Here is a 27,234-nt window from a genome sequence, read left to right as displayed (position 1 = left end):
GAGAGAGAGAGAGACGCCATCGTTGTGTTTGTGGTTCTCAGAGACGGTTTTAGAAGAGAGATTGCGGAAAATGAATTTCACCTGCTCTCTGAGCTCTCTCTAAGAAGGAACTTTTGCTAAACGAAGCGGAAATTCGTCGTGGTGCGAATGATGGCCTAGACAGTCGTTCATCACTCTTTTTTCATATATATATATAAACGATATATATATATAAACGAAAAAAAAGAGAAAGAAAAAGTTTTTCCCTTTCTCAGAAATAGGACAAAAAAGACTCATTAAATTTTTATTCTAATATAATTCTTCTAAAGTCGCAAGCAAAGTTCTCGTGCAAAGTCCTCATAAAAGCACTAAAGTTTCAAACTAGGCCCATTGCTGGCAGCATAACTCGGTCCTGTAACGTTTTGTTAAACTATTTTTGTCTGGTTCTAATAGTAATATTTTACCAAAAATTAGTGAATGTTTCTATTAATAAGTTAGTAGCTCAATTCTCACTCTTTTACTTATTGCAATTAAATTATATTATGAATAAAATTCACATTATAAGTAGTAAAGGTATAAATTTAGTCAAACCAACAAATTTCTTAAGTAGAAAAGTAATTTTAAGTCAGACAATCTTTGTGTTTAAGTAGAAAAACAGTTTTAAGTCAGACAGTAATCTTCTACTTAAAATAAATTTAATTCATTCAAATATTTAATTAAATTAACATGAAAAAATTCAACTTTCAAGTAGAAAAAAATTTAAAGTCAGACAACTTTTTTATTTAAGTAGAGAAATTTTTTTAAGTCAGACAATATTTTTCCAGTAGTATAAATATATTCAGTCAGACATAGTACATTTTTTAAGTAGCAAAACAATATTCAGTCCGACAAAATTTCTGTATTTAAGTAGAAAAACAGTTCTAAGTCAGACAACAAACTTCTACTCAAAATAAATTAAATTCAAATAAATATTCAATTAAATTAACAAGAAAAAATTCAAATTTTTAGTTAAAAAGGTGTTTTAAGTCAGACAAATTTTGTAAATAAGTAGAGACAACTTTTTAAGTCAGACATTATTTTTCTACTTAACTCAAGTAAAAGAATAAAAATTATTGTCATACAATAATTTTCTTCTTATTGAAAATAAATTATTACTAAAACGAATCCGCTCTGCTTAATTAATAGAAGAATACTAATGGAAGTCGCGGAAAATACTTTTGACTAACTTACATGAAAATTGATATGATTCTGTTATAATTTAAACTTTTAAATAAAATAAAGCTGTTCCAGAAAATAGTAAACAAAATGATAGAAAATAAATATAAAAATTTGAGAAAAGAAGAAAACTGACTATTGCACACTAAGAATATTTTGGTCGAATAGTTGCATTTGTAGAAGTAGCGTCTCGCTACTCAAGTTTCGTCCAACATCTAATCCAAATTGGGTGAACTTGTCGCTCAATTTGGATTAGATGTTTCCTACGATATATTGAAGTAAACAGGTAACTGCCACCTGTAGGCCAAAATTTGCACCACCAAATTGAGCAGCTCGACTAACTAGGCGACAATTTCACCCAAAATAACAGCAGGAGTTTTACATGTCTTTAAAAAAACAGTTTTACATTAAAAACCAACTTCTAGACAAATATTTTTTTTCAAAATCCAAGGAGGGTCCTAACTTCGGACTTGTACTACAGGGTTGCCACAAAAATTTAATTTAGTTTTTCCCTGACTTTTCCCTGATTTCAAGACAAAATTTTGACATTTTCCCTCACCCTAAAGAATATTGAGATTCACTCTAAAAATTGTTAGATACTCAAAAAAATGATCTATTCCATTTATTTAAAAATTTCTTTAATTGTATCTTTTAATGTAAATCCCTGATTTCCCTGACCTATAGTAACATATCGGTATAACTATAGTTATAAGTTATTTAGGCAGAATTTCAAAAAAAAAAAATGATTAAAAACTTTTTAAAACTAATTTTCACCACCTCGTATTTACTTTATTCCATTCGATTCTATGGCATCTCGCATTTGCTGAGATTAAGTCACAGTTTGAGAATTCTGAAGTGGTAGGGGAAGTGGAAGGGGGGTGGGAAGAACGTTCTCTCATTTCCATAACAACAATCCAGGAAGCACGTTTTCCAAATTAACCCACGCCCCCTGTAGAATTAACCCGCTTAGAGACTTCCTCGTCCTTCCGTTTCCGCGTGTTAATTCCGTCCTTACACCGTCGTGCCAAAACTTTCACTCGACCTAGCGGTTGTCTATGCCTCACGGACTTACGGGAATTTTCAATCTTCCATGTTCAATTGAAAACCCCACGCTGCCACACAAATTGGAAATGCCATATACAAAATCTTATAATTACACCAACACAAATCACGAAACTTTTAATTAGAACCAATTTTATTTATGATATTAATATACATAGTGTGTTTAAACCGTAAGAAATTTCAGTAATTAGAAAAAATAAAAAGAATTTCTAGAAAATAGTTATCAAATTTTATAACGTTTCATTTTATAGTGAAAGTGGGATTATTGCCGGACTAAAAACAGTTTTTCTACTTAAATACAAAATTGCTGTCTCACCAAATAATGCTATTCTACTTAAAAAAATACATTATGCCTTACTAAATATTTCTTTTTAATTAAAATGGAAATTTTGTCAAAATAATTTATTGCAAAAAATAGAAGATTATTGTCTGACTTAAAATTATTTTTCTACTTGAACTCTAAATATTGTCTGACTGAATATTGCTGTTCCACTCAAAATGTGAATTTTCTTTAACTATAATGTCAAAACAATTTTTTTCGTTTTATTCAGAAAATTATACTGTCTGATCTAAAATAGTTTTTCTACTTAAATTACACATGTTGCCTGACTGAATAAAATTATTAATTTTTACTATAATTGCTGAAGTAAAAAGTCTGTCAAGTTTTTACTAACATTCAGTTTTTTAAAACTATAATTCAGTTTGAGACAGCACTAATTTAAAACGCCCTGTAAATTTAAATACTAATATAAAATATAATAATTATTTTTCTTACAAAAATAATTTATATTTTTAAATAAAAAAAAAAACACTGTGAAACTATAATAATTTGTTCAAACAAAAACAACATTAAATTTTTTTTTTCCTTCTCGCAATTCAAGTTTCGCAGTAACTTTAAAGGATGACTAGTTTTAATTTACTCTCTTACGCTAGTGTGCCATTACTGTACTGGTGGCACTGAAATAAAGCTAAAAGAAAAAAAAAGAAAAGGAAAGAAAAAAAAAGGTGCGAGAAAATATAACGACAAAGAAACCTGGAAGTAACAGTGTTACTCTCATAAACTGAGTAAGTTCACATTCAACGCTATAAAGTTAAACTCTCTAAAGAACTTTGCGAGTTTTCACATACTACTACTACCCCCTTTAGGTTCAATGAAGTAAACGAAATAGCTTGTAGGTAATGAAGAAAAAGATTTTCAGCAATTCATTTTCTTGGGACATTTTCATGGCAAACAAAATGGTATATTTGAATTTAGAAACAAACAAAAAAAAGAAAAAGCAATACAATTTGTGTTAATTATTCTTTTTTCTTTTTAGAAAAACTAATAATGAAAAATAATACCAAACTTTCTTATAAAACGTATTTTATTGCTCAAAGAGCAATAAAATACAAAACGGAGAAAAGAAATAAAAATTAATTTTAATAAAAGGTTTAAAAAATTTTTACAAAATAAAATTCTTTCACAAAAGTAAAATATATGTTTGAATTAAACATAATTATTCAAATAAATATTTTTGAATAAAAGTGGTGGATATTTACTATATATTAGAATTATCCTTATAAGACTGATTCTAATTAAACAATTACAACAATTGTCTGAGTCATCAAAATTGATTTAATTCACAATTTATAAAAAGTAACCACAGCCGATAATCAGCAGAAGATGTAAAATTATTTTTTGAGCGATCTTTATCTACTGTTTACTAATATTTGTTAGTCATAAAATTTTTGACTGGTCCTAAACTACTACTTGAACAATTCCTATAATTGTCTGAGTCATCAAAATTAATTTAATTCACAATTTATAAAAAGTAACCACAGCCGATAATCAGCAGAAGATGAAAAATTATTTTTTGAGCGAACTTTATCTACTGTTTACTGATATTTGTTAGTCATAAAATTTTTGACTGGTCCTAAACTACTACTTGAACAATTCCAATAATTGTCTGAGTCATCAAAATTTAAAAAAGCCTATTTTTGTCACGATTTGCAAAAAAAGCAAAAAAAAATAATTTTTCTTTATTCGCACAAAAAGGGTGCTTTGCAGAACGAGCTAGAAAAACGTAGGATGAGTCAAAACGGATGATTAAAAAAAAGTCATTTTTCGATAGGGTTTTTTTTTCATGAAATTGAAGTATTTTTCTTAAAGAAGATCTTTTTTCGAAACACAGAGGTATTCAGAACTTCTTTAGAATTTATTTCCAATTCAGAAAAAATTTGTTTTGAGTTTTTAAATAATCTTCTACTTTTTGCATTAAATTATTTTGACAAAATTCATATTTCAAGAAGAAATAATAACATTTAGTCTGATGTAATGCTCTTTTTAAGTGGAACAGAAATATTCAGTCAGGCAACGTGTAATTTAAGTAGCAAAATCATTTTAAGTCAGTCAGTAATTTTCTTAATAAAACAAAAAATTGTTTTGACAATATAGTTAAACAAAATTCACATTTTGAGTGGAACAGCAATATTCAGTCAAACAGTATTTTTCTATATATAAGGCGAAAAAATCATTATTATAAATTTCACCTTGTAAGTAGAGACGGGATACTTAATCAGACTTCCAAGTAGAAACGAAATTAAGAATCGATAAACAAATTTGTCAACAGAAAACAATAATAAATAACCATTTTTTTCGCACTTAAATACACAAAAACTAAACTACCAAAAAAATACTTTTTATCCATGAAAATAATTCGATCTTTAACTCTTTTTTTCAACAAATTGGATTTCTATTCACTCAATCGTCTAGGGAATTGAAAATGAAATAAAAGTAAAAGTACTACAAGCATTTTACACACTACCTATTCAATCCTTACTGGCTTTTGCCTTTGGTCAGCCTTGTCGATTGATTATTTAAGCTCTTCTGATACTTTATCTCTTAAATTGTCCATCTCCTTTTCTTTCCTATTTTATTTTTCCCTCACTCTCTTTCTCTCTTTTTTTCTCTTCCCCCCTCTATCTTTTGCACCGCGTAAATACACATGAACATTGAACACTCTCTATTGACTCGTAATCCTTTCTTCTTAGAAGTCGTTTCTCGTATATTTGTAAATTCGCTTTTTCAACCCTCAAAGGAACCACAGAAAAAGAGAGTTTACAGAAATAAAAAGAAAGAAGAAAAAAAAGGCAAGTAGAAATAGAAGAAGAAGGAGAAAGAGAAAGAGAGCGAGAGGGATGAAGAAAGGACAAAAAGAAAAATAAAGAGAGAAAGCGGTAAGCAGAAAAGTGCGGAAGACTTCCAGTCACTTCCGGTGAGGAAATCGAGAAAGGGGTAAAGAAAAGAGGTGGAAAAAAAGAAAGAAAAAAGAAACAAAAGGAGCGTCGAATTCTAACTATTCCTTTCACCGAGAATTTTATCGATAGAGTAAAAGCTTCAGTAAGAAGCAATAAGAAACCCTTTAAATAGAAACAAACAAAGAATAAAGAAGCTTTATTTCCAAAATGTACTCTGTATTGTTTTCATGAGGTAAAACTATAGCCAATTTTATTGATAACATTTCATCGTAAAACCTTTTTTTTTCTTTTTTTTAAGAGAAAATCTTGTAAATATATAAATTAGATAGGTACTAATATTAATTGCTTTTAATTTTTTTCATTTTTTTACAAGTTTTAAATTTTCAGTTTTTAAATTATTTAAATTATCATGGTTAATTGTAGAACATTCACTTGATTTTTTTCAAATTTAAACCAACACCAATTTCTTATATATTTAAGATAATTATTAATTCGTTTGAACAAAGTAAAATTCATTTGAATTAAAAGAAATTTAATTTTTCAAAATTAAAAGTATTCTAATATGAATTTTGGGCAAGCCTAAAACTAAGTGTAATTAAAATAATTTGAAATTAAACAATAGTTAAGTAGGTTAAGTACAGAAATTCTGCAGTGTCAAAGAAAAATCTCAAAGCACTTTAACTTTTTGCAGTGAATTCTTCTAAATAACAATTCGGTGACATAGTATTATGTTAATTTAAATAATTAATTAATTAATTAACTTAATCCTAAGTAAAAATCCCTATTAAATTAAACTTCTTTTTTCTGGGACAGAACCATAAAAAATATTAATTCACACAATTACTACAACAATACAAAATGAGAAACTCTGATTTAGGAACTTTATAATAACAATTATTTGGCAATTCTTCAGGAAACAACATATATACATATTATTCACCTATATTCACGCTATTGCTATCTATTTGTAGAGAGAATATATATTATAAATATATATAGAGAAGAGAGGAAGTATGAGTATTATAAGGGCGTTCTTCTCCAGAATTAATTTCGAAGCTTCAACACCAAGAGTACCACTCAGCTCGCTTATCGTATCACTCGATGCGAGGGCGTATTAGAAATCCCATAACAAAGGAACCTACATGACACACAAGTACTTTGGCACATTGAGGCTCAAGTATAAGAATAGGACAGACACCAGACACGACCTGGTTTGCCCTATTTTCCCTATCTCTCTCTGTCTCTCTCTGTCTCGATATCCCTAAGGATCAAAAACGTTTTCATTTCCATTCATGGAAACCCGAGTTACATATACACCGGGCGCATCAATTTAAATAAGAAAAACCCAGAAAAAAATCAATTTTCTTCAAAAATTAAAGTATATTTTAAACTAAAACTACTTGAATCATTTTTAATTTATTTCGACAAAGGTTTTGGTATTTTTTTTACTTTTATTCGAACCACAGAAACTAACACTCAGAAAAAAAATGATGTTGGAATCAAATACTCTATTTTTTATGTACGAGCCTTATTTTTAGGTTTTAATAAAATTTGCCTAAACCAGATAAATATTTATTTAATTTAAATAAACATTTGTTTCACTGAAATTTGATTCACTTTAATAAAGTTTTCCCTCGAAGAAAGAATTTGGTCAAATAAATTATTCGATTCAAATAGCAGATTACTTGTCTATTATCAAATAAAGATTTACTTCCATCAAATAATACTTATTTAGATCAAATTAATTGCATTTGGACCAATAATTTCAGTATTTGGAGCAAACTTAATAAATTGGACTGCAAAAAAATTAATTAACATAGACGAAAATTATTCCATATACAAATATAGATATTTAATAATAGACAACACAGATAAAAAAATTTATTTGCAACCGATTACTTGATAATTATCAAATAAATTTACTTCAATCAAATAATTTTTATTTAAATCAAATAAATTATATCAATAATGATTTAATCACACGGTCATCTTCATGTTTTACAACAAATAAATTTTACTTAAACCAATTATTTCAGTATTTTAAGCAAATGCCATTAATTGACATAAATCAAAATTATTTGATACAAATAAATATTCATTTAATAATATACAAGTTAACAGTTGTGTGAAACAAAACAATTTTTTCAGTGAAGTAATAGTTTATTTAAATCAAATAAAATTATTTTTCAGCGTATTAATATTATATTTTTATATTTAAATTTTTTTAATTCCGATATAACAAAAAAAAAATTAATTTAACTTCACTATTCATTTCATTTTGAAAAAAGAATTTAATTATGTAATTCTAATTAGTTATTAATTATTTTACTACTTAAATATTCCTGGTAATTACTGTTCAAAATATTTGTACTATAAATTAATTTATTTCATCCTTAAAAATTAAGAGCCCCTTTATATAGATTTCCAGCTGTACGGAAATGTAAATTGGGAAAGCATACCACAGGGGCGTTGATTCTATTTTCGCTTAAATACCAGTTAAAAAAACCAAAAATAAATTTTAAATATTTTTTAATAAATTAATTTTTCAATACTAGCTAGCAATAACTTTGTCACCTAATTTTATTAAATATATTAAATTTGTAAATAAACGTATTAAAAAGAAAACCAAGAAATCTACTTTTCCCAATGATAATTAAAAACCAACTGTAGATAAAAGCCAAACAACTGCAGATAAAATAGACAAGTTACCAACACAGTAAATTTTTCAAAAGTTAATTTCAAAAAGTTATAAAAAAATTTTTTTAAAAATGTTTCTAAAAATTTAATTTCTAAAATTAAGGAAAAATTAAGAATAAGAAAGAAAAATTTACCGAAAAGTTATTTAAATCTATTTATTTATTTATTTTATTTTATTTACTTTATTTTGTGTTAAATTATTTCATTCGTAAAATTAAAGAGAATAAACTTTGATTTAAAAAAAAAACATTTATCACAAAAAACAAACTTGATAATATTTAATAAATTTATTTTACAAGTTTTTTTCTTATTATTATTATTTTCAATTCACAAATAACAACTTAGTGATAAATTTATATTAATAGTACAATATTATAAAAAAACAAAATATCATTGAACAGTAAAAAATTAATTTACCTAAAAAGATTCGCTAGAATTTCTTTTTTTTGAGTAATTACCAGGAATATCGAACTAAACTAAAAAAAAAATTAAAACTACCTTTTAAAGTAAAACTAAAAATTATGTCATCAAAAAAAAAAAAGAATCAAAAACGAAAAAAAAACATTCTTTTTAAAATTAATTACAATATATCAATTTGAAATATTGTTGATAATGATAATTATCAAGTCTTAGAAAACTTAAACGTCATCGAAAATAATGGAAGTAATAATATACAATAATTTCAATAAACATTTTAATGACAATATATATATCGCATGTGAGTTAAACATATTTTTTCTATTTTCGTTTTATTATTAAATAAGTTTTAACATTGAAGTTCTCTAAGAAATTTGTGGTTCTTATAAATACTGACTAATATTTACAGAGAATTTTTCCTATATTTAAAAAGAATCAATTATGTTTTATAAAAAATTTTACACATCGAATCTTCCTTGTAATACAATAATTCATTTTCGTTTACACGACAATAATTATAGTGAAACTTCTCTTTAAAGAAAAAAATTTATCAAAAAAAAAAAAAAAAAATCGTGTTGAAAGACATTAAAAATGAATTTGATCAAAAAAAAAAAAAAAAATGTCTAAAACTCCTATAATATTTTACTTCTGGGATTCGAAATCAAGTAAAATTTAATTGCGAAACAACTCAAATACTCTGCCGAGCATAACAAGAAAGTCAAATATTTTTTTTCTTTTCAAAATCGTAACGAAGAATACATAACATAATCCTTTGTGGACGGGTGTATTTTAGTTGTCTAAGGGAAAAACGAAGCATTAATATTCTTTTTTTTTTGTTTAATAAGAAAAAACACAGTGGCGTAACAAACTATCACTTGGGATTTATCAAGAAAAAAAATCAATTTATACATTTTCCTACAAATTTCAATTAATTCAAAGAATTAATAAAATAATATCATACAATTCTATTAATACTTAAACTATAAATTTTGATTTTCAGCTAATAATATTATTGCCATAAATGATACCCGAAGTTCTCGTTAGCTATGCCTCTGTTTGCGAATCACGAAACTTTTTTTTTCCTTTTTTTCTTTTTGATTAGTAAATTGTAAATGGATTTATATCTAAAAATTCACACAATAAAAAGTTGAGTAAACTCTTGAAAGAATTTGAAACTTTGTAACGATAATATGAATTTACATCACAAAGTGGACGCAAAGCGAATCCAAATGTTTTTATAATCACTGGTAGTAATTCTGTAATCGACGTTTTCCTTTTTTCGAAGAAAAAAAAAGAGTTACAAGACAAAAAACTAACCAAAAAAAAGAAATAACAATCAGATTTATTCACTTTTCAGTTCCCTCCTGCGCCTTTTTTTCCAAGTCATAGAGGTAACATCAAGCGCTGAAATATATAAAAGAAATTAACGAATTTGCCAAAAAACTATTTCTAAATCTACACCGAGAAAAGAATTCTTCAAATTTTAGAAATAAGACAACAAAAAATCACAGAGACGCTAAAACCAATTTTAACAACAAATAAAATTATTTTTTGAATTTTAAGAACTATTTTTGAATTTTGAAAAGAATTTTTCGATTTTTTAAAAGTATTTTTCGAATTCTCAAAATATTTAAAATAAAACCTGAAGACCACATTAATTACGAACACTAACAACAATTTTGAAAATATTTTTCAAATTCGAAAAATATTTCACAGAAATCCTAAAGATAATATATAATTAGCAATAAATGAAAAATTTTTTCGTTTTATAAAAATGTTTTTCGAAATATAAAAATATTTATCAATTTTGAAATTAGGTTTCAAGTTTAAAATCATGTTTCAATTATGAAATTTTGCTTCAATTTTAAAATCAAATTTCAATTTCAAAATGTAATTTCATTTTTAAAATTAAGTTTAAATTTTTAAATTATGTTTCAATTTTTAAATAATGTTTCAACTTAAAAATTAGTTTTCAATTTTGAAATTGTTTTAATTTTTAAATTGTGTTTCAATTTTTAAATTATTTTTCATAAGTCAAATATGTTTTATACAAAAAAGGAAAAGTTGTTGCTTCGAAGCAAAATTATTTTATGCTACAAACAAAATTTTTCTTATTCGTACAAAATTTAGTTTGGAATACAAAAAGAAATTCTTTACTTAAAATGTCATTCTTTTCAAAGTAAAGAATTTATCAGTAGAAAAAAAATTTTCATTTAATTTCATAAATAATATGAAATAAAAAATTTATTTTCAAATACAAAAAAAATTCTTTAATTGAAATATCATTTTTTTCAAAATAAAGAATTTATCAATGAAGAAAAAATAAATTTCATTCAATTTCAATTTTATAAATAATATAAAAATAAACAATTATTTTCGAATACAAAAAAATTTTCTTTACTTAAAATGTCATTTTTTATAATAAAAAATTTATCATTGAAAAAAAATAAGTTCATTTAAATTCATAAATAATATAAAATAAATAATTAATTTTCAAATACAAAAAAAAAATTCTTTAATTGAAATGTAATTTTTTTTGAAAATAAAGAATAGAAAAATAAATCTGACTCAAGTTCAGAAATAATTATGAATTAAATAATTTTCATTCTCACTGTGCTTGAATTTTTCAAAAAGAAGAAATTTAAATTGGCAATACTTCAGTGCAAAAAAAGCAGAACAACAAGAAGAAGATAAAAATTCTCCAATTTGAAAAATATTCTTTTTCGGTGTATTTGTGAAAAAATTGATATATTACTTCAGTTACTTACACTAATCATAAATTTTTCTCTTCCATTTTTTAAATATTATTTTTTGGTTAAAACGTCCAGGCTAAAATTTGTAATGATCACTAAAACAGTTATAGATGATGCCATTGTGTTGACATGAGATTACTGGAAGATTCAATGGCTCTTGCAATGGCTTCATGAAGTCCATGATCTAACCAAAGTTGATTTAATTGTTTATATTTATCTCGACAAAGTCTCATTGGATTCCCTCTCCGTAAACCTTGATCAGTTTCTCCATATTCATCAACATAAGGTGGACATGCAAAATATCCTCGATTGGGACTTCTCATATAGAGAATTTCACATTCGCGTACACGTAAAAATACGCTAACACCAGATCCACATTTACTTGCGTGATATGAACAAGCACCGACCATCATTTTATTTAATTCAGTCTGACAACAATAACTCTGCGAGCATAACATTGCCCCACAAACTAAACACATTGTTGGATTTCGCGAATCTTCACGATCACTATTTGGACATGCGAACAATGATACCATATTGATCAGCTCACTATAATCATCCGGCAGATCGACCAATTTATTAACTCTCAATGGTTCTTTAATGGCAACATCCTTAATCCTCTCGTCCTTAACGTCAGGACGATCGGACCATACTTTCGACAATTGCATAACAACATCCGAATCTAATAATTTGTCACAAGTTGTCGGAAGTCCAAGATATTTACAAATATTCTCATAAGTATCGCCACCCTCGCATGTTAATTCAATCAAAGCCGGTACATCAGTCACATAATGAAAATATAATGCGCAACATCTCAAGAATGGTAAACAGGCGATTTTCACTCGCCTCCATAATTCAGCTGCCGATTGACTACCAACCTTTATCTGCATATTTTCAGCCATTTTCAATATCGACTTACAATCATCATCCGACAATTGTCCATCAACATCCATCACTTCACTCTCTTCGAATTTCGTCGTTAGTAAAATTTTCACAATCAATGCAATAAAGACGAGTTTCAATGCATAAAGTTCCGCTATTCCTCCCGTTAGAATTGTTGGATTCTCATTTATTCTAGTGTTGAACAAACTTGGCAGTGAATTAACAAGTCCAACCAAAAGACCAAAAGGATCCCAATCATAAATCGAAACACCGTCCTGCGTACTGTCCAGAAGAATCGATAAATAAGCCAGAGCATGATTAGCAATAGTCATATCATTACTTGAACTCTCGGATTTTGTGGGAAAATCGGTGCGTGTCGAACCCATTACTGCCGATATTCTCGCCAAACCCTCCAAACTGTCCCTCTGTCTAGACGATAAAGCACCAAGTAAAGGTTTATCAATTTCTCTCAAAAGACATTCAATCGCATGAATAGTGTACGCCGTCGATTTCCAAGCGAGAAGCGGCACTCTTGGATCCTTATCATCCTCACGGACATTCAATCCCTTCGTGTAGGTCGCTTCGGCAAATGTATGAATCATCGACATCAAATGTTCCGACAAACTTGGTCCGGGTTTCGAATAAAGCGACTGAAATGCCACTCCATCGTCGCCAAGTTGATCGATTACCTTCTGCACCGGACACGAGAATGTTTCACCCTCTGATGATGAGGCTTCTGCCAATGATCCCTGTTTCATTGCTACCGAACAATAACGACACGTTGGATCGTGCACATTTTCCACAGAAGAATTCTTTTGACCCTTACAAGTGAGTGTTATTTTCAAAGCGTTCAACCAATTTTCAAAAGTTAGATTCGGTTGCTGAATGGATGGTTGTAGATGACCGAGAGCTGGCATCAATGGCAATATAGTATTACTGAGGCATTCGCAAAGTGGACAGAGGTACTCCAGCTGATCGACGTCGAAACTCGAGGGCTGTCTCAAACGATACGGACGTCTATTCTCCTTGTTGAAGACAATTTCGAAATACTTCTGCCAGCAGAGTGCGTGCATTACGTGACCACACGTACGAGTATGAGGCGAAGCTCCAAGATTCGCTGACAAATAAAGGGGATCAGGTTCCACAGCATTATCCCGATTTTGACACAAAACAGTCGATTGTTGAACGAAAGCAGCTAGAACCATGACCTGTAGCCCCGAACCCGTTGCCGTCACTGTCTGATCCTCCTGACAGAGAATACACGTATCCGTCTTCTTGTCACACAATCGATTTGTCTGATTAGGTCCCAATGCAACAATCGCGTCCTGTGTACACTCCACCAGATCCATTGGCGATCCCTTAATCTCACTATTATCAATATCAAGTGTCGTTTCCTCAAATAATTTCGCATTCTTCTTCAAAAAATGATTCTGCATAGCTGCCATTTGTGCCATTATTTTCGCCCGTTTCTGCGCTGCCATTTTCGTTCTCCATTCTTTACCATTCTTCTCAGGTTCCTCCGTCTGCTGTGTTGATGTCGATGTCGTCGCCACTGGTTCCTTCTCCGAAACACCCGCAACTTCTCGATATTTACCCAGAACCCAAGTGAGTAAATCGGCATGTGAATCAATACGTGGACTACTCGACAATTCTTCCAAATATTTCAAAATATTCCACTTGGTGGCACGACTGGTGAAATTCAAAAATGCATAATTACCGGACTCCTGCTCCTGCAATGCGTAACCAATCAGATGAAGTATCTTGTGCACCTGTGGTTCAGAATAACTTCTCGCTCGTAAATTCAAAGCTCTCGACAATACTGTCTCCATTATATGAAACATCACATCACATTTTAATAAATTCGCCACTAAACTAAACGATTCGGTTAATTTCGGCAATCTTGGCGGAGGACAACATTCCAGCTCTCCTGCAGCTTTACGACGTTTTCTCTGCTCCTCCTCCGATTTACTAAGTTCCTCCTTGGTGTAATGATAAAAGAACACATTGTACTCGGAGTAAAGATCAGGTTTTAGTTTATACAATCCCTTACCCCCGGATAATTTAATCGATTTCTTGAAATTCGCCACATCGTCAATCACTCTCTCCATTCCCGTTTCATGATGCACATCATCTGGCAATGTTTTATTGAGTTCCGAATGCGATAGGGGTTTAATACAAAGTTGCTGAATTATTTCCTTCCTCAAACGATCGTCCTCGGTTACTTCCCCAACACCAGGCACGTGTCTCTCCCCAATAATCGTATTCAACAATCCCAAAAATTCCTCCACTAAATTAATAGTCTGCCTAATACTGTCCTCCTCCGGATTTCTCAACGTATTTATCTCAAATTCAGGATCCGCCCAATTGAGTAAATTAAATTTATTTAGAATCAATATCAAAAATTCATTACTCTCAATAAGTGCCGCCCCAGCCTGAAGTAAAATAATATCCCTGTCTAACATTTCCGTTCGACATTTCACATTATGATAGAAATAGAGTTGATTGATGAGCGAATAACCATTTCGTCGCCACATACCGGCATGTACTTGTGATATCATCGCCTGTGCTCTTAATACTGGTTCAATTATTTGCTCCGGAGTCGGTTTCGTTGGAATCGCAAATTCTGGACTTTGAAAATGAAGATCATACTGCTCCAGATAGAGAAACAGTCCAGCGAGAAAACGTGAAAGAGGCAAGTGTATCGACACTGGTTCCGACGAGACATCATACTGAATACAAGAAGTACTATGATCAGCCAATTCCCTCACCTGTGAACGTCCATTATCCGGTTGTTCATAAAGTTTCTTCAAAACCAATCGAAAAGCCTTTATCAAAACCGTCTTATCCGATCCACACCACTCCAAAGCGAGACTAACAACCGGAAACAATTTAATATGAAGATTAAAAGCCGACTCCCATTCCGGTTCATATTCCATATGCTGTCCAACTTGTCTAACAACCGCGTCCATCGATTGCATACTACACAAAAGTGTCAACAACAAATTAACACCCTGTAAAAATCCCCTTCGCAATTCATCAGTCCAAGTATCCGGTTTCACACTCAACAAATATCTCAAATCATAAAGAATAAAATGCGCCCTCTTAAAGGGAATATTAGGTGAATTTCTCTCAAATTCAAGTTTACCAGCTGCATTACATTTCCTCGAACTCTCCGAAATGAACGTATTGAATAAAATAAACAAAACATCATGATGCGCTATTAAATGATGCGCCAATGTTGGCGTCGTATAGAGTTGTACCGAAAATGAAACAATCGAAAACGAATGATCATGATCATCACGAATAAAATCTTTCATCACCGAACCATATCTCTGTGTAAAAACAATTGCCAACGCCTTTTTACTCTCATATTCCATCAACATTCCAGTAATAAACAATTTATGCCAAGCCGTTCTCGCCGATTTCCAAAGTTGTGAATCCCTCATTAAAATACCTTCAACAATTGTAATCTCTGGTAATTTTGTATTCAACGCAATATTACTGAACAATATTCGAAAACCTTCGCAAAGACTAATAAAACCCTGTAACCATCTTAATAATTTCATGGCAAATATTTGATGTGCTATTACATGTGCATGTACAACAAGAACTTTTAACGGTCGATTATTATTTCTTGTCATGAAACGTTCAATTTCTGATTTTAATTCACTACAGTGGAAAAAACCGGAGCATTTAATAACGGTTCTACCTTCACGATCAATATTAGTGACAAATTCAATGGCATCACGTTGAGTACATTTTATCACTCGAGTAAGAGTACTGATGACCTGATCAAAAGTGTGTATCTCGTCATTGTAGAGAACGGTGCAATATGTATCGGCTGTCGCTAATAGACCCAGGGGATTCTCATCAGTGTCATTCAGCGATAGATCCGATGGTAGACCTGGTGTATGTTCCATTGATAATAATTCATAACAATATTTTAGGACCGCTTCGAATATAAAAACAGCACGATCAATAACATCCTGCGGTAATTTACGTGCTCCCGATTCACGTGCTTGTATTCCAGCTAAATGAATTTTACAGTATGGTTCCTTTTTCCACGCCTCAGTATCGCCACAATCGCAACAACCGCCACCTGGTGATGTTCCCATTTTATACTTATGATTACGATGTGCCGATTGTTTGAAACAATCGAGGCATAATACACATGTTGAATCGACACCGCATTCACGACAATTATACGTTGGTTCACCCATTTTTAAAACACGTCCACATACCGATGGTGGATTATCCAATTCGCTTAATAATTTTAAAACAACCTGTGGCTCGCCATTACATATAAATTCCTCGAGTGTACTAAATAACATTTTTTTCGCTGTATCCTCATCGAAATTCCAATCGAGACAATCATCATTTGCCTCGGGACTGTAAATGTTGGGTACCCAAACTCTCCAATGTTCTTTTAAATTCGATAAAGTCAATGAACCTTTATTCATTTTCTCCATCCACAAATTGACACAAGGCTTATGGGAATTAATATATATCGGAAGGGAGTGAAATGTTGGTGTATTATCCATATTTTCACTCTTTTCACTTTGCTCATTTTCCTCGTTCATCCTTTTGCCTTTTTTTTAATTAATTTTTACACTAGAATACTGCAAATAAAAAAGATTTGTTACAAATTCTGTATTTTTTAATCTGTCTAAGAAGAGTCAATCTACAAGGAGGATTTACTGAGAGGAAGAAACAGAAAAGAAAAGAAAGAGAGAGACTAATTTTTTTCCCAAGAATGCTTGTTATATAAAATAAAAATTGTATAACATATTTTTATTTAAAAATTAATTTTCAAACAAACAAAAATTAAATTATTCTCTTGATCCTTTTGAGTAATAATTACATGAGTGAAGTTCACAACGTTTACGATCAACGATTAGGAAAAAAAAAAATTTTTTTATCTAGAAAATAATATTTTTGTTTACAAATTCCTTTTTCTAAATACCTATCAAGAAATATTGTAAAAAATTATTTTAGATCAAAATTTCAATAGAAAAATATTTTTCCTTCTATATCGTTGATTATTAAAATATTTAATTACTATACGAGTTGCAAATTTTTAATTGAAAATAAAAATTTACTAACACTTCAGAAATTTAAAATTTATTATTTTCAGATTTATTAATTTTTCCTTAACAACAGTCAAAATTAATAATTAATAAAAATTAATAAAATATAATGTTGTGAATTTCACCAACGTTATAAATTTAGAAAAATCTTTTTAAATACTAAAAAATATTTTATTACTACGAGTTGCAAATTTGTAATTGAAAATAAAGATTTACTAACACTTCAGAAATTTAAAATTTCTTATTTACAGATGCATTAATTTTTCCTTAGCAACAGTCAAAATTAATAATTAATAAAAAATAATAAAATATAATGTTATTTATTATTATTTATTATGATTCACAAGTTTTGAACTTTCAAATGAACGAAATATTTTCCATTACAAATATTGTCATTTAATTCTGGCTGTAATAAAAATTAAAAAACTAAATTAAACATTTAGAAACTTTTTTTTCAATTTCATACAAAATTATTGTAATAAAAATTTTAATTAAAGAACAAATAAATAAATTTCGTTCATTTTAACGTTTAGAACTTTAGGAACATTATTTATTAAAATTATTTTTCAAATTATTATTATCAAATTATTATTCAAATTATTATTATCAAATTATTATTCAAATTATTATTATTTATCAAAAATTACGATATTTACGATTCTCAGTTAATAAAAATTAAAAATATCGGTTTTTTTGACGTTGGTGAAATTTACAATGTTTATAATCAAAGATTTAGTTTTCAAATTTTTATCTAAAAAAGTTTTTTACAATATTTTCTGATCAACCATTTTTAAAAAAGAATAACTTGTAATCAAAAAATATTGTTCTCTGCATAAAAAGTACTTTTTTCTCTCAATCGTTGATCGTTAACGTTATGAAATTCACTCACGTTTTTTTTTGACCAATTTTATAATTTAGAAGACTTTTTATATAGCGTTTCATTTCATTTAACAAAATTTCTATTTAATAACAGTATATCTAATAAATTTTTTATTTAACTTCTATTTATATAATTATTATTTAACAAAAAGTTTATTTAAAGTAATTTTTATTCAATTTAACCGCCAGTTGAAGTGCACAAATTTTATCAACGAAAAAATTGTTTAAAAAGTATATTATTCAGTAAAAACGCAATAATTTAACACAAAAATATATAAAAAAGGAAGATTTTCATGTATATTTCAACAATAATTGTTGTATATTTGTTAAAAATAATATAATATTTTAAACAAATTTTTTTCTTTAAGATCAACATTGAGAATTTCAACTTTGTTTAAATTTAATAAAATACGTGGATGAAATTCACATTTATTAACAATTGGATGAAAAATATATTTCTCATGCAGAAAATAACACCATTTTTCGTTTACAATTTTTTCTTTATAAAGTTATTAATCAAAAAATATTGTAAAAATTTTTTCCAGACAAAAATTTTAATAGAAAAATATTTTCTTTCTAAATAATTGTTCTTAAAAAACGTTTTGAACTTCACCAACATAATTAAATTTTCTTTTTCAAAAAATATTTAAAAACTCGATTAGTAGAAATTAAGTTTAATAATAATTAATGAATCAGTAGAGAAAATTTAATATTTAAATAAATTTAGTTACTTAGAAATATTAGTAAACAAAAGAAAATTTCAATTTTTTTGTAAATTCTAAGTAATTAACTTCAGGAAATATGAATGCACCCTAATTAGCAATAAAATAAATAATATAAAATTGAAATACATAAAATGAAATAAAAAGCATTTTTAATTAAAAACAAAAATTTTTTCTTTATATTTTATTTGTCTCGAAAAGTAATAAATATTTTTTTTAAACTGAAAACCAGAGTTTAAAATAGGAAGTCGACTGAATTGGAATACAAAAAATATACTACGAAGGTCGATTTTATAAAATACGCAAAAAAGAAAAAACAAAAGTGACACAAAGATATACCTAAAACAAGAATATTTCAAATCTTTTTTTAACTTTAAAAAATCTGGATTTTAAGAGATTAATAAAAACTAAAAGACTTTAATAAGAACTGTAAGAGATTTTTATTTTCAAAAAAGAAAAATTATTCAAATTATCAATTTTTAGAAAATTGGAAATTTTTCTCTTCTTGTAAAATATGGATTTATTGATTTAAAAAATACCAAAAAAAAACCACGTGCACTTTTTTTTTGTTTTCTCTCTCGTAAAGTTTCGTCTTTATTTCATGAATATCAACGATTTTTATTATCAATTAATCAATACTATCAGTGAAGTGAAACATAAAAAATGTAAAGAACGTTTCCTACATGAATCTTTTTACGTTTTACTTTTTTAGACTCAAATAAATTATTATCAATAAATAATAAATAGAAAAAAGAAACTTGAAGTATATTTAATTTCCCTTAAAAATGACAAAATCGATAAATTTTCCTTATAAGAAAAAATAAAAAAACAAAATAGAATTATATTCTAAAAAAAGATTCTATAAAAAAAAACATTCGGAAATAAATTTAAAGCCTAAATGTGACGTAGTAATATCACGATCAGTGTGAATCAGATTTTAAATGGCTCCCAGGAAGTTAAATTTGTACATGACTATGCATTTTTAAATATATTATAGAATTCGTAGCCGACAAATAAATATATAGTAAATGTTAGATACATATTTGTAAGAATGAGTAATAACAAAACAGGCATAAACATATTACTCATATTACAATACATAAAAACATTTAAAACTATTACTCGTCATGTGCCAAAGATTTTTTCTTCTAAATATCTTTAAATGTCGAAATAATGTGAAAAAAATTGCATAATCATCGTAATAAGTAGAATTAGAAAATGTTCAAAAATAAAAACTTTCAGAGGTTAAGAAAAAAGAAAATATTTTTATAATTATTTTTGTTTATATTCAACATTTTTTTCTTTTAATTAATAATTCACCATAAATTGAAAAGAAAATATTCCAGTTACATAACAAGTTTTCTCATTAAATTGACTTTTATGAATTTTTAACTCCCAATTAAACGATTACGAATCGGTTTATAAATTAAACATGAGCATTTCAAATAATACAAATAAACATTTGAAGAAACAGATTAAATTAAAAATCTTGTCGAACTGATTGAAAAATACAAGAAAAGAAAAATTTCCAACTTTGTTTTTTTTTTAGACTATTTATAGGATACATGTGAGAATTATTTTTCACTGAATTTTACAAGTGCTATGACCTCTATTCCATTTTGACGTTTAAAGTATGTCCCTTTCAATTCGAGAGAAAGTTATATATACCAAGCAACATCCCCAGCTTTAAAACTTTTTTTTAACAGAAAATAATATACATTTTCAATTGTCATTTTAATTAAATTAAGTTAGTTTTTATTTTATAATCAAATAATAATGTTTAATAGGCTTATTGTGATGAGTATATAGTATAGTTGCCAACATGTTTTATGAATGTGCTACGCACTATGATTGCATAAAAAAAACAATAGGAGCGTGATAGACAGAAATGCATGCACAAAAGAGAAATTAGCATAAATTTCTAATAATTTTTTCTTATTGAAATGTAAAAGGGGTTTTATTTTTAACCACTTTCGAGGATAATATACTCACTCGTATATACGACGATCGGACCAAGGTCAATAAAAAGTAGACAAGGAAATGTCTTTGTGTGTTTTACAAAATGCCAATGATCTTTAATTCCTTATTTAACATTTGTTTCAATCAAATCTTTATTATTTCAAGACAATTAACGCAATTCCATTGACACTGCGCATTTTTTCTTTATTAAATTATCGCTGTCTTTGACATATCACGTTTTTTAAACGTATATAAGGAAGTCACTTTGATATACACAAGACAGCTGGTTCCACAACACACAAAATGGCTACAAATCGCTAGTCTTCTTGGCTACAATGCCAAAATACTTTGGTTATATGAGAATGGTAAGATTGGAAACTACAGTTCTTTACTGCAATGTTTTCTGCTTGTTTCTGCTCAACTGATTGCAGCGCCAATTTAAATTGCATTCTTTTTTTATTTACTTTTGCAATTGTAAAGTTTCATCGAAACTTTCAATATTCTTCACTGGTAATATTGTAAATTTCCAGAGCGGGAAATTTGAAAATATGTAATAAAGTGTATTCTTTATCTTTCAAATTGTAAAGAAATTATTAATTTAATTTAATTGTAATTAAAAATTAATAACAAACAGTGATTATTTAACTTGATCGTTAAATAATTATTCAAATAAATTTTTGTTGAAGTCGACAATAATTAAAATAATATAGAAGATCATTAATTCGTTAATGGTAGTTAATTACTATTAAATTAGTATAAATAAAAATTTAATTAGTAAAATTTATAAATTACCATTCACTAATTACTAATTATTAGTTGAATTAAAAATGAAAAAAATTAATTTTTGTGTGATAAGATAACAAGAACGAATGATAATGGAAAATTTCAATTAACAAACAACAAGAAAGTAAACGAAAAAAATACCTAAAAATTTATTAATATTGGGGCAAATGCGAAAATTTGTTGAAAATTCGTCACAAAAAGAAAACATTCGTAAGCAAAGCGGAAAATTGACACACAAAAAACGAAGTTGAAGCAGATTTAAATCTGAAAACGAATACGAATAGAAATTTGGCCAAGAAATCAGCGAAGATGCATTAAAAAAATGTTGAAACGAAAATAATTTCTCATACCAATTCAAAAAATGCGAAGAGCTTATAAAAATGTTCAGTAAAAAATTGTCGATAATTAATTTTGAGTTACAAAATAACGAGAATTGTAACTGACACACAAGAGAAAAATTGACCGATTTATGAGAATAATTTCATAAATAATAAATTTGTTTAAAATCATAATTTTAAACAAATTACCACATACCTATCACTGTGGAAATTTAAAAAAAAAATTATTACAACTTATCTCCAACTGAGAATAAGAGGGACAAACCGTTTATGATTTAGAAGTTGGCAGACGTTGACAGAAGTTGACACAAGTTGAAGAAATTTCCTTTTCTCTCAGCTGCACTGATCCGGAAATTGCCAACACGTTTTCTTGAATCACTTAGAAATTCCTCCTTTTGTTTCTTGAAACCTGTAAAAAAAATAACAAATGTAATAAAATTCAAAAATTATAATATAGTTTATTAAATTAATTTGAGGAATGTATTTGAATAACGTTTTCAATATATTCATTACTGTAAAATTTAAACGAATTTCCAAAAAAAGTTAAAATTTACTCCTGAAAAGCGATTTTAAAATGCAATTTTATCTGCGAACCAATAAAAATTACGAAAGAACTAAATTCCTAAATTCTAAACAAATAAATTTTGAAAATAACAAAAATACGAGAGATTTTTATAATTTTGTTTTCTTACCTGTTAAAATACTTGAATGCAATTAAAATTTGTTTAGACTGCCAGATGCTCACACTTTTTTTTAATTTTCGCAACACTAGAGTTTTTATTTAAATACTCGCAACTCTAATATTTAAACCCGAACACTGAGTTTAGTTAAAAATATACTGAAAATTATTTAGAATAAAAAAATTTATATTATAAAAAACTCGAAATTAATACAATTTCTATGGCGAGCCGAATATTATTCAAAAAATAAAATTCTCTCAAAATTTGCAAATTTTACTCCGTTTCTCTCCCGATACGGCTCTGAAAATAAAAGAGAAAATAATTATTATACGATTGTAAAATATAATCTATAAATTGAAAATGTAATAAAATAATAAATTTTTCTAAAACAAATCTGACAAACAATGAACAAAATTTCTTTTTAATTCCTTTGAATAAAACATTTTGATCCATTAAAATTTAACAAATCGAATAAAACCTTATACGAATTAATTTTACCGTCAGCAAGTAACAAAAAAAATTGATACGACTATTATTGAAAAATATTCGAAATTCATACACTTTTTTTTAATTTCATAAGAAAAAAGTGTAAAATTAAATTACAATTTTTGCTTCGACTGTACTGTCTAATTTTATTTTCAATAAATATACCAAAATTACAATTACAAATTACAAATGTTTCCTAAATTCTAAATTTATGTTTAACAATTATATTTTGTCAATAAAATTTGTGAATTTCTATGTTAAACACGATTTTAACGTTAATAACTACTTTTTACGATAAAAATGGTGTATTTTAACGATTTTAACGTTTAGCTCGATTTTAAGGTTAAATATTAATTTTGCACAATGAAAATTTTGTACATTTCTACTTTAAATACGATTATAAAGTTAAAATTTACTTTTATTTAACAAAATTTGAGATACAAACAATTAAATTTGTTTATATTTGCTTAAAACTCGATAAACATTATTGATTTAGAATCCCCCCCCCCCCCCGCCTATATTCACCCATCGATCCAAATATGGACAGGAATCGTAAAATATCCAAAAATATTACCTACTTTTGGACTTAATAATACGAAAAAAGGTCATAGAATTTACGAAAATAACCTAAGAAATTGAGAAATATAAGTAGAAAAAGAAAAATTTGTAATTTGCAAATTATAACCTCAAAAATTATTTTTGACGAAAAATCCCTATAAAAAGTACTAGTATTCGTAATTCCACTGAAAATAGAAAAATTAGAGACAAAATATTGATTTAATAATATGTTTGATCAGTTATTCATCATTGAGACAAAGTTGTAAAAAAAATTACGAAGTCTCACCAAGTTACCCGATTTCCTTCCGTGAAATGATGAAAACGATTTCAGTCCAATATACCCCGGAGATCCCTCCCCTAGGTTAAAATCCAAATGAACAATTTGGATTTTAACCATTAACGAGGAGACCAAGTTCTACGGGACTGAAAATCGTCTCCATCATGTTGCCCGAGCTTTTCCGTGGCATGCACGCTTCCAACAATGGCCGCCGATTGGACTCTGAAAACAGTCAAACAAATACGCAAAAATTATTAGCAAAATTCTTTTTACAACAAACGACAATGAATTGCTCAAAAAATTGTTCAAACTGTACATACAGGTCCAAACAAGCATGAATTCGGCTCGCATCTGATTGGTGTGATCGCCAAGTAGCGATAGCAGCGAGAAGTCTCGAATCGAACGCGGATCGATATATCGATTACTTCTCGCCTCATGAACTCTCTCTTCTGATTGGTCGATTAAAAATTGTCCACTTGCGCAAAGCTTAAGGTTCGTGTATGTGTATCAGACTTTATAGTTGCGGCTTTATTTTCTTTTCTGACTGTTTTGAAACAATCGAAACAATTAATAAAAAAAACAATTGAAAAATAAGTAAAACAAGTGAATAAAGTGAATATACAGCTTTTAAAAGTAAATTCAATCAACTTTTAAAAAAATAGAATTGTTTATATACCAACAATGAGGAAAAATCCAAATATTCTAGTAACAGGTAAATAATAAACATTTGTTATAAAAACAAAGGTTATGTTTTATAAATAAAATTAATAAAATAAAATATTATACAGGCACACCAGGTGTTGGAAAAAGTAAATTATCCGAAAAATTAGCAACAAGAACAGAATTAGAGTGGCTCGATGTCAGTTCTTTAGCAAAACAATACAATTGTCTAGAGGAATTCGATGAACAATATCAATGTCAAATTTTAAACGAGGAAAAGGTAATTTAATATTTTTTTCTTATACGATTAATACTTTTAGACACGTGTTTTTTTTTTTGTCAAATAGTTACTCGATATTATGGAGGGTCTAATGGAGAAAGGAGGAAAAATTGTTGATTATCACGGAGCAGAATTTTTTCCAGAACGTTGGTTTGACATTGTTTTTGTCTTGAGAACAGACAATACAGTTCTCTATGATCGACTAGTTGCAAGAGGTTATAAAGGGAAAAAATTAGAGGACAATATAGATTGTGAAATATTTCAAACTATACTTGAGGAAGCTAAGGAATCGTATAAAGAGGAAATAGTTTATGAACTCACTAGTAATACACCGGATCAAATGGAAAGCAACATTAATAGGATATGTCAGTGGATTCAAAAGTGGAAAATAGATAACGAAGGATCGTAAAAGTTAAAAATTCTTTTTTCACTTTATATACATTTCCATTTATTTTTTTCCTTGAAAGATTTCAAATTCTTGAAATAACATAAAAATTCATTATCACAATTTTGTTTTTTGTTTTTATGAGAATTTACTCATATACATAAAACTCTGAATGTTGTTACACTGAGAACTATTATTTACAGTACATTATTCTAAATTGTTTATTCTACAATTCCTATATCTTGCTTAATTTTTTTCAATCTTGTTTCAATGCTCGTGTAGTATCTCATTTTTGTTAACAATTGTTTCGCTGTTTCAATATCCTGTCGTTTAAAAGCATCAGATACATTTCTGAAAAATAAAAATAATTTTTTTTCATGACAATTGTTGAGTCAAAATAGATTAAATCAGGGTTGCCACAGGTCAGGGAAATTTTAATTTCAATTCTGTTGAAATTAGTTTCAATTTTTTAAATTTTAACGCAATTCTTTGAAAAAATTCAACAATCTAAATAAATATTAAAATTCTTTCCATAAATTCAATTATTTTCCAAAACAATAGAAATTTTAAAGAATTCTTTGATTCTATTATAAAACATCAAGAAAGTGAAGTGATCGATTTCTTTATGTTTTATAATATATTATTTTTATAAATTGTTGAATTATTTTGAAGAAGGTTTAAATTAGAAATTTTGAAAATCTTAATTTCCATCGAAAAATAGTAATGATTAAATATTTATTAAAAAATAAAGTTATTTGGCGTTTTTGAATAATTTTACAATTAAGCAAATTCGCAAATAAATATAATAGAACATTTTTTTGAGTATCTAATCATTTTTAGAGTGAATCATAATATTCTTTAGAGTTTGGGAAAAGGTCAAAATTTTTTCTGGAAATCAGGGAAAAAGAAAATGGAATTTTTATGGCAACCCTGTAAATACTTACTTTGTTAAATCGGCTAGTGTTTTTCTATTTTCTACAATTAATTTAATAGCTGTTGATTCGTCTTTAGATGCTTTTTCGACTTCTTCATTTTTCTCTAAAATATCCATGAGAAATTCTGGATCAACATTTGTTGTGCTCTCGGGAAGTGTTATATTATTCAATTTTAATAGATATATTCCCCTCTGTAATGGAAGTGATAATGTGTGATAAGCCTTGTTTATCAACGAAGAAAGTTTCTCGGATATTTGCCTCTCTTCCTATAATTTTATCATGAGACTCAATTAGAAATGATTTCTTTAAAAAAAAATAATTTTTAATTCGTAAAATCAAAAATTAAATTTAAAAACAATTTACCTCTGAGCTGTTGCTAAATTTATCAGGATGAAGTCTATTTTGCATTTGACGGTATTTTTTCTGTAGGTCATTTTTATCAATATCGAAATCTTTTTTTACTCCAATAATATCGAAATACGTTAAATCCTCCGGCATTTCCTGCAGGGATTTACATTTTGAACAAAATAATTCTGATTTAAAGGGAAATTTGCAATTCCAACACTTTGATAAACTCTCGCTGCAATAACCCAATTGTTTTGTTTTATTCGACGTTGATGTTAAATTCTTTATTGCATGACAAGAATGATAAATTCGACAGAATTCTTGTCTTTTTGAAAACTGTGTTCTCTTCATAAAATTTAAAGTTGCTCCAACAATTTTCGAATTAATTTTCGACATTTTTTATTTTTTCCTTTAAAAATATAACCTACGAATTCATAAAAGCATATGAAAAAAAAGTTCCAAATAGAATTTCTTGTCTCGCTTCTCTCAATAAAACATATATTAAATCAATAGTTTTATATTATTTATTACAATGAAATAATTTCGCTAGTTTAAGTTTATTCAACCTTATTAAAAATTGAAAAAATTTATTTATATTTTTTGTTTTAAAAAAAGAAT

General features: G+C 27.6%; 3 protein-coding genes and 1 long non-coding RNA gene across 4 annotated transcripts; 1 reads left to right on the top strand and 3 right to left on the bottom strand.

Annotated features, from left to right (window-relative positions):
* Positions 1 to 8,870: 8,870 nt before the first annotated feature.
* Positions 8,871 to 21,208, bottom strand: LOC122511075 (E3 ubiquitin-protein ligase UBR2). The gene is made up of 3 exons (XM_043626118.1): positions 20,923 to 21,208; positions 11,376 to 16,861; positions 8,871 to 10,011 (listed from the first exon to the last, which is right to left on the bottom strand). Exon 2 carries the CDS (start codon positions 16,820 to 16,822, stop codon positions 11,465 to 11,467), a length of 5,358 nt encoding a protein of 1,785 aa, XP_043482053.1. The 5' UTR covers positions 16,823 to 16,861; positions 20,923 to 21,208; the 3' UTR covers positions 8,871 to 10,011; positions 11,376 to 11,464.
* A 1,634-nt stretch (positions 21,209 to 22,842) lies between these two features.
* On the bottom strand, positions 22,843 to 24,365 carry LOC122511065. Its single transcript, XR_006302485.1, has 3 exons — positions 24,332 to 24,365; positions 24,021 to 24,233; positions 22,843 to 22,990 (listed from the first exon to the last, which is right to left on the bottom strand). It is a non-coding gene; the product is annotated as an uncharacterized LOC122511065 (long non-coding RNA).
* A 171-nt stretch (positions 24,366 to 24,536) lies between these two features.
* Positions 24,537 to 25,525, top strand: LOC122511119 (adenylate kinase isoenzyme 6). The gene is made up of 3 exons (XM_043626180.1): positions 24,537 to 24,723; positions 24,800 to 24,951; positions 25,019 to 25,525. The coding sequence occupies exons 1-3, from the start codon at positions 24,693 to 24,695 to the stop codon at positions 25,358 to 25,360; spliced, it is 525 nt and encodes a 174-aa protein (XP_043482115.1). The 5' UTR covers positions 24,537 to 24,692; the 3' UTR covers positions 25,361 to 25,525.
* LOC122511118 (iron-sulfur cluster co-chaperone protein HscB) lies at positions 25,418 to 27,222 on the bottom strand. Its single transcript, XM_043626179.1, has 3 exons — positions 26,635 to 27,222; positions 26,281 to 26,537; positions 25,418 to 25,687 (listed from the first exon to the last, which is right to left on the bottom strand). Exons 1-3 carry the CDS (start codon positions 27,010 to 27,012, stop codon positions 25,558 to 25,560), a joined length of 765 nt encoding a protein of 254 aa, XP_043482114.1. The 5' UTR covers positions 27,013 to 27,222; the 3' UTR covers positions 25,418 to 25,557.
* Between the last annotated feature and the right edge of the window lie 12 nt (positions 27,223 to 27,234).

The sequence above is a fragment of the Leptopilina heterotoma genome, unplaced genomic scaffold, assembly GCF_015476425.1.
Source record: "Leptopilina heterotoma isolate Lh14 unplaced genomic scaffold, ASM1547642v1 Lhet_80, whole genome shotgun sequence".
Taxonomy (NCBI): domain Eukaryota; kingdom Metazoa; phylum Arthropoda; class Insecta; order Hymenoptera; family Figitidae; genus Leptopilina; species Leptopilina heterotoma.
The sequence above is the reverse complement of the archived record's forward strand: the minus strand, read 5'-3'. Positions and strand labels throughout refer to the sequence as shown.

What these genes read in the sequence shown, in the direction of transcription:
- LOC122511075 (XM_043626118.1), bottom strand. Translation starts at nt 16,822, where the DNA reads ATGAACGAGGAAAATGAGCAAAGTGAAAAGAGTGAAAATATGGATAAT.
- LOC122511119 (XM_043626180.1), top strand. Translation starts at nt 24,693, where the DNA reads ATGAGGAAAAATCCAAATATTCTAGTAACAG. An exon ending in TCCAAATATTCTAGTAACAG is followed by an intron (nt 24,724 to 24,799) that starts GTAAATAATAAA and finishes AATATTATACAG; the next exon opens with GCACACCAGGTGTTGGAAAA. An exon ending in AAATTTTAAACGAGGAAAAG is followed by an intron (nt 24,952 to 25,018) that starts GTAATTTAATAT and finishes TTTGTCAAATAG; the next exon opens with TTACTCGATATTATGGAGGG.
- LOC122511118 (XM_043626179.1), bottom strand. Translation starts at nt 27,012, where the DNA reads ATGTCGAAAATTAATTCGAAAATTGTTGGAGCAACTTTAAATTTTATG. An exon ending in AATTTAGCAACAGCTCAGAG is followed by an intron (nt 26,538 to 26,634) that starts GTAAATTGTTTT and finishes ATAAAATTATAG; the next exon opens with GAAGAGAGGCAAATATCCGA. An exon ending in ACACTAGCCGATTTAACAAA is followed by an intron (nt 25,688 to 26,280) that starts GTAAGTATTTAC and finishes TTTATTTTTCAG; the next exon opens with AAATGTATCTGATGCTTTTA.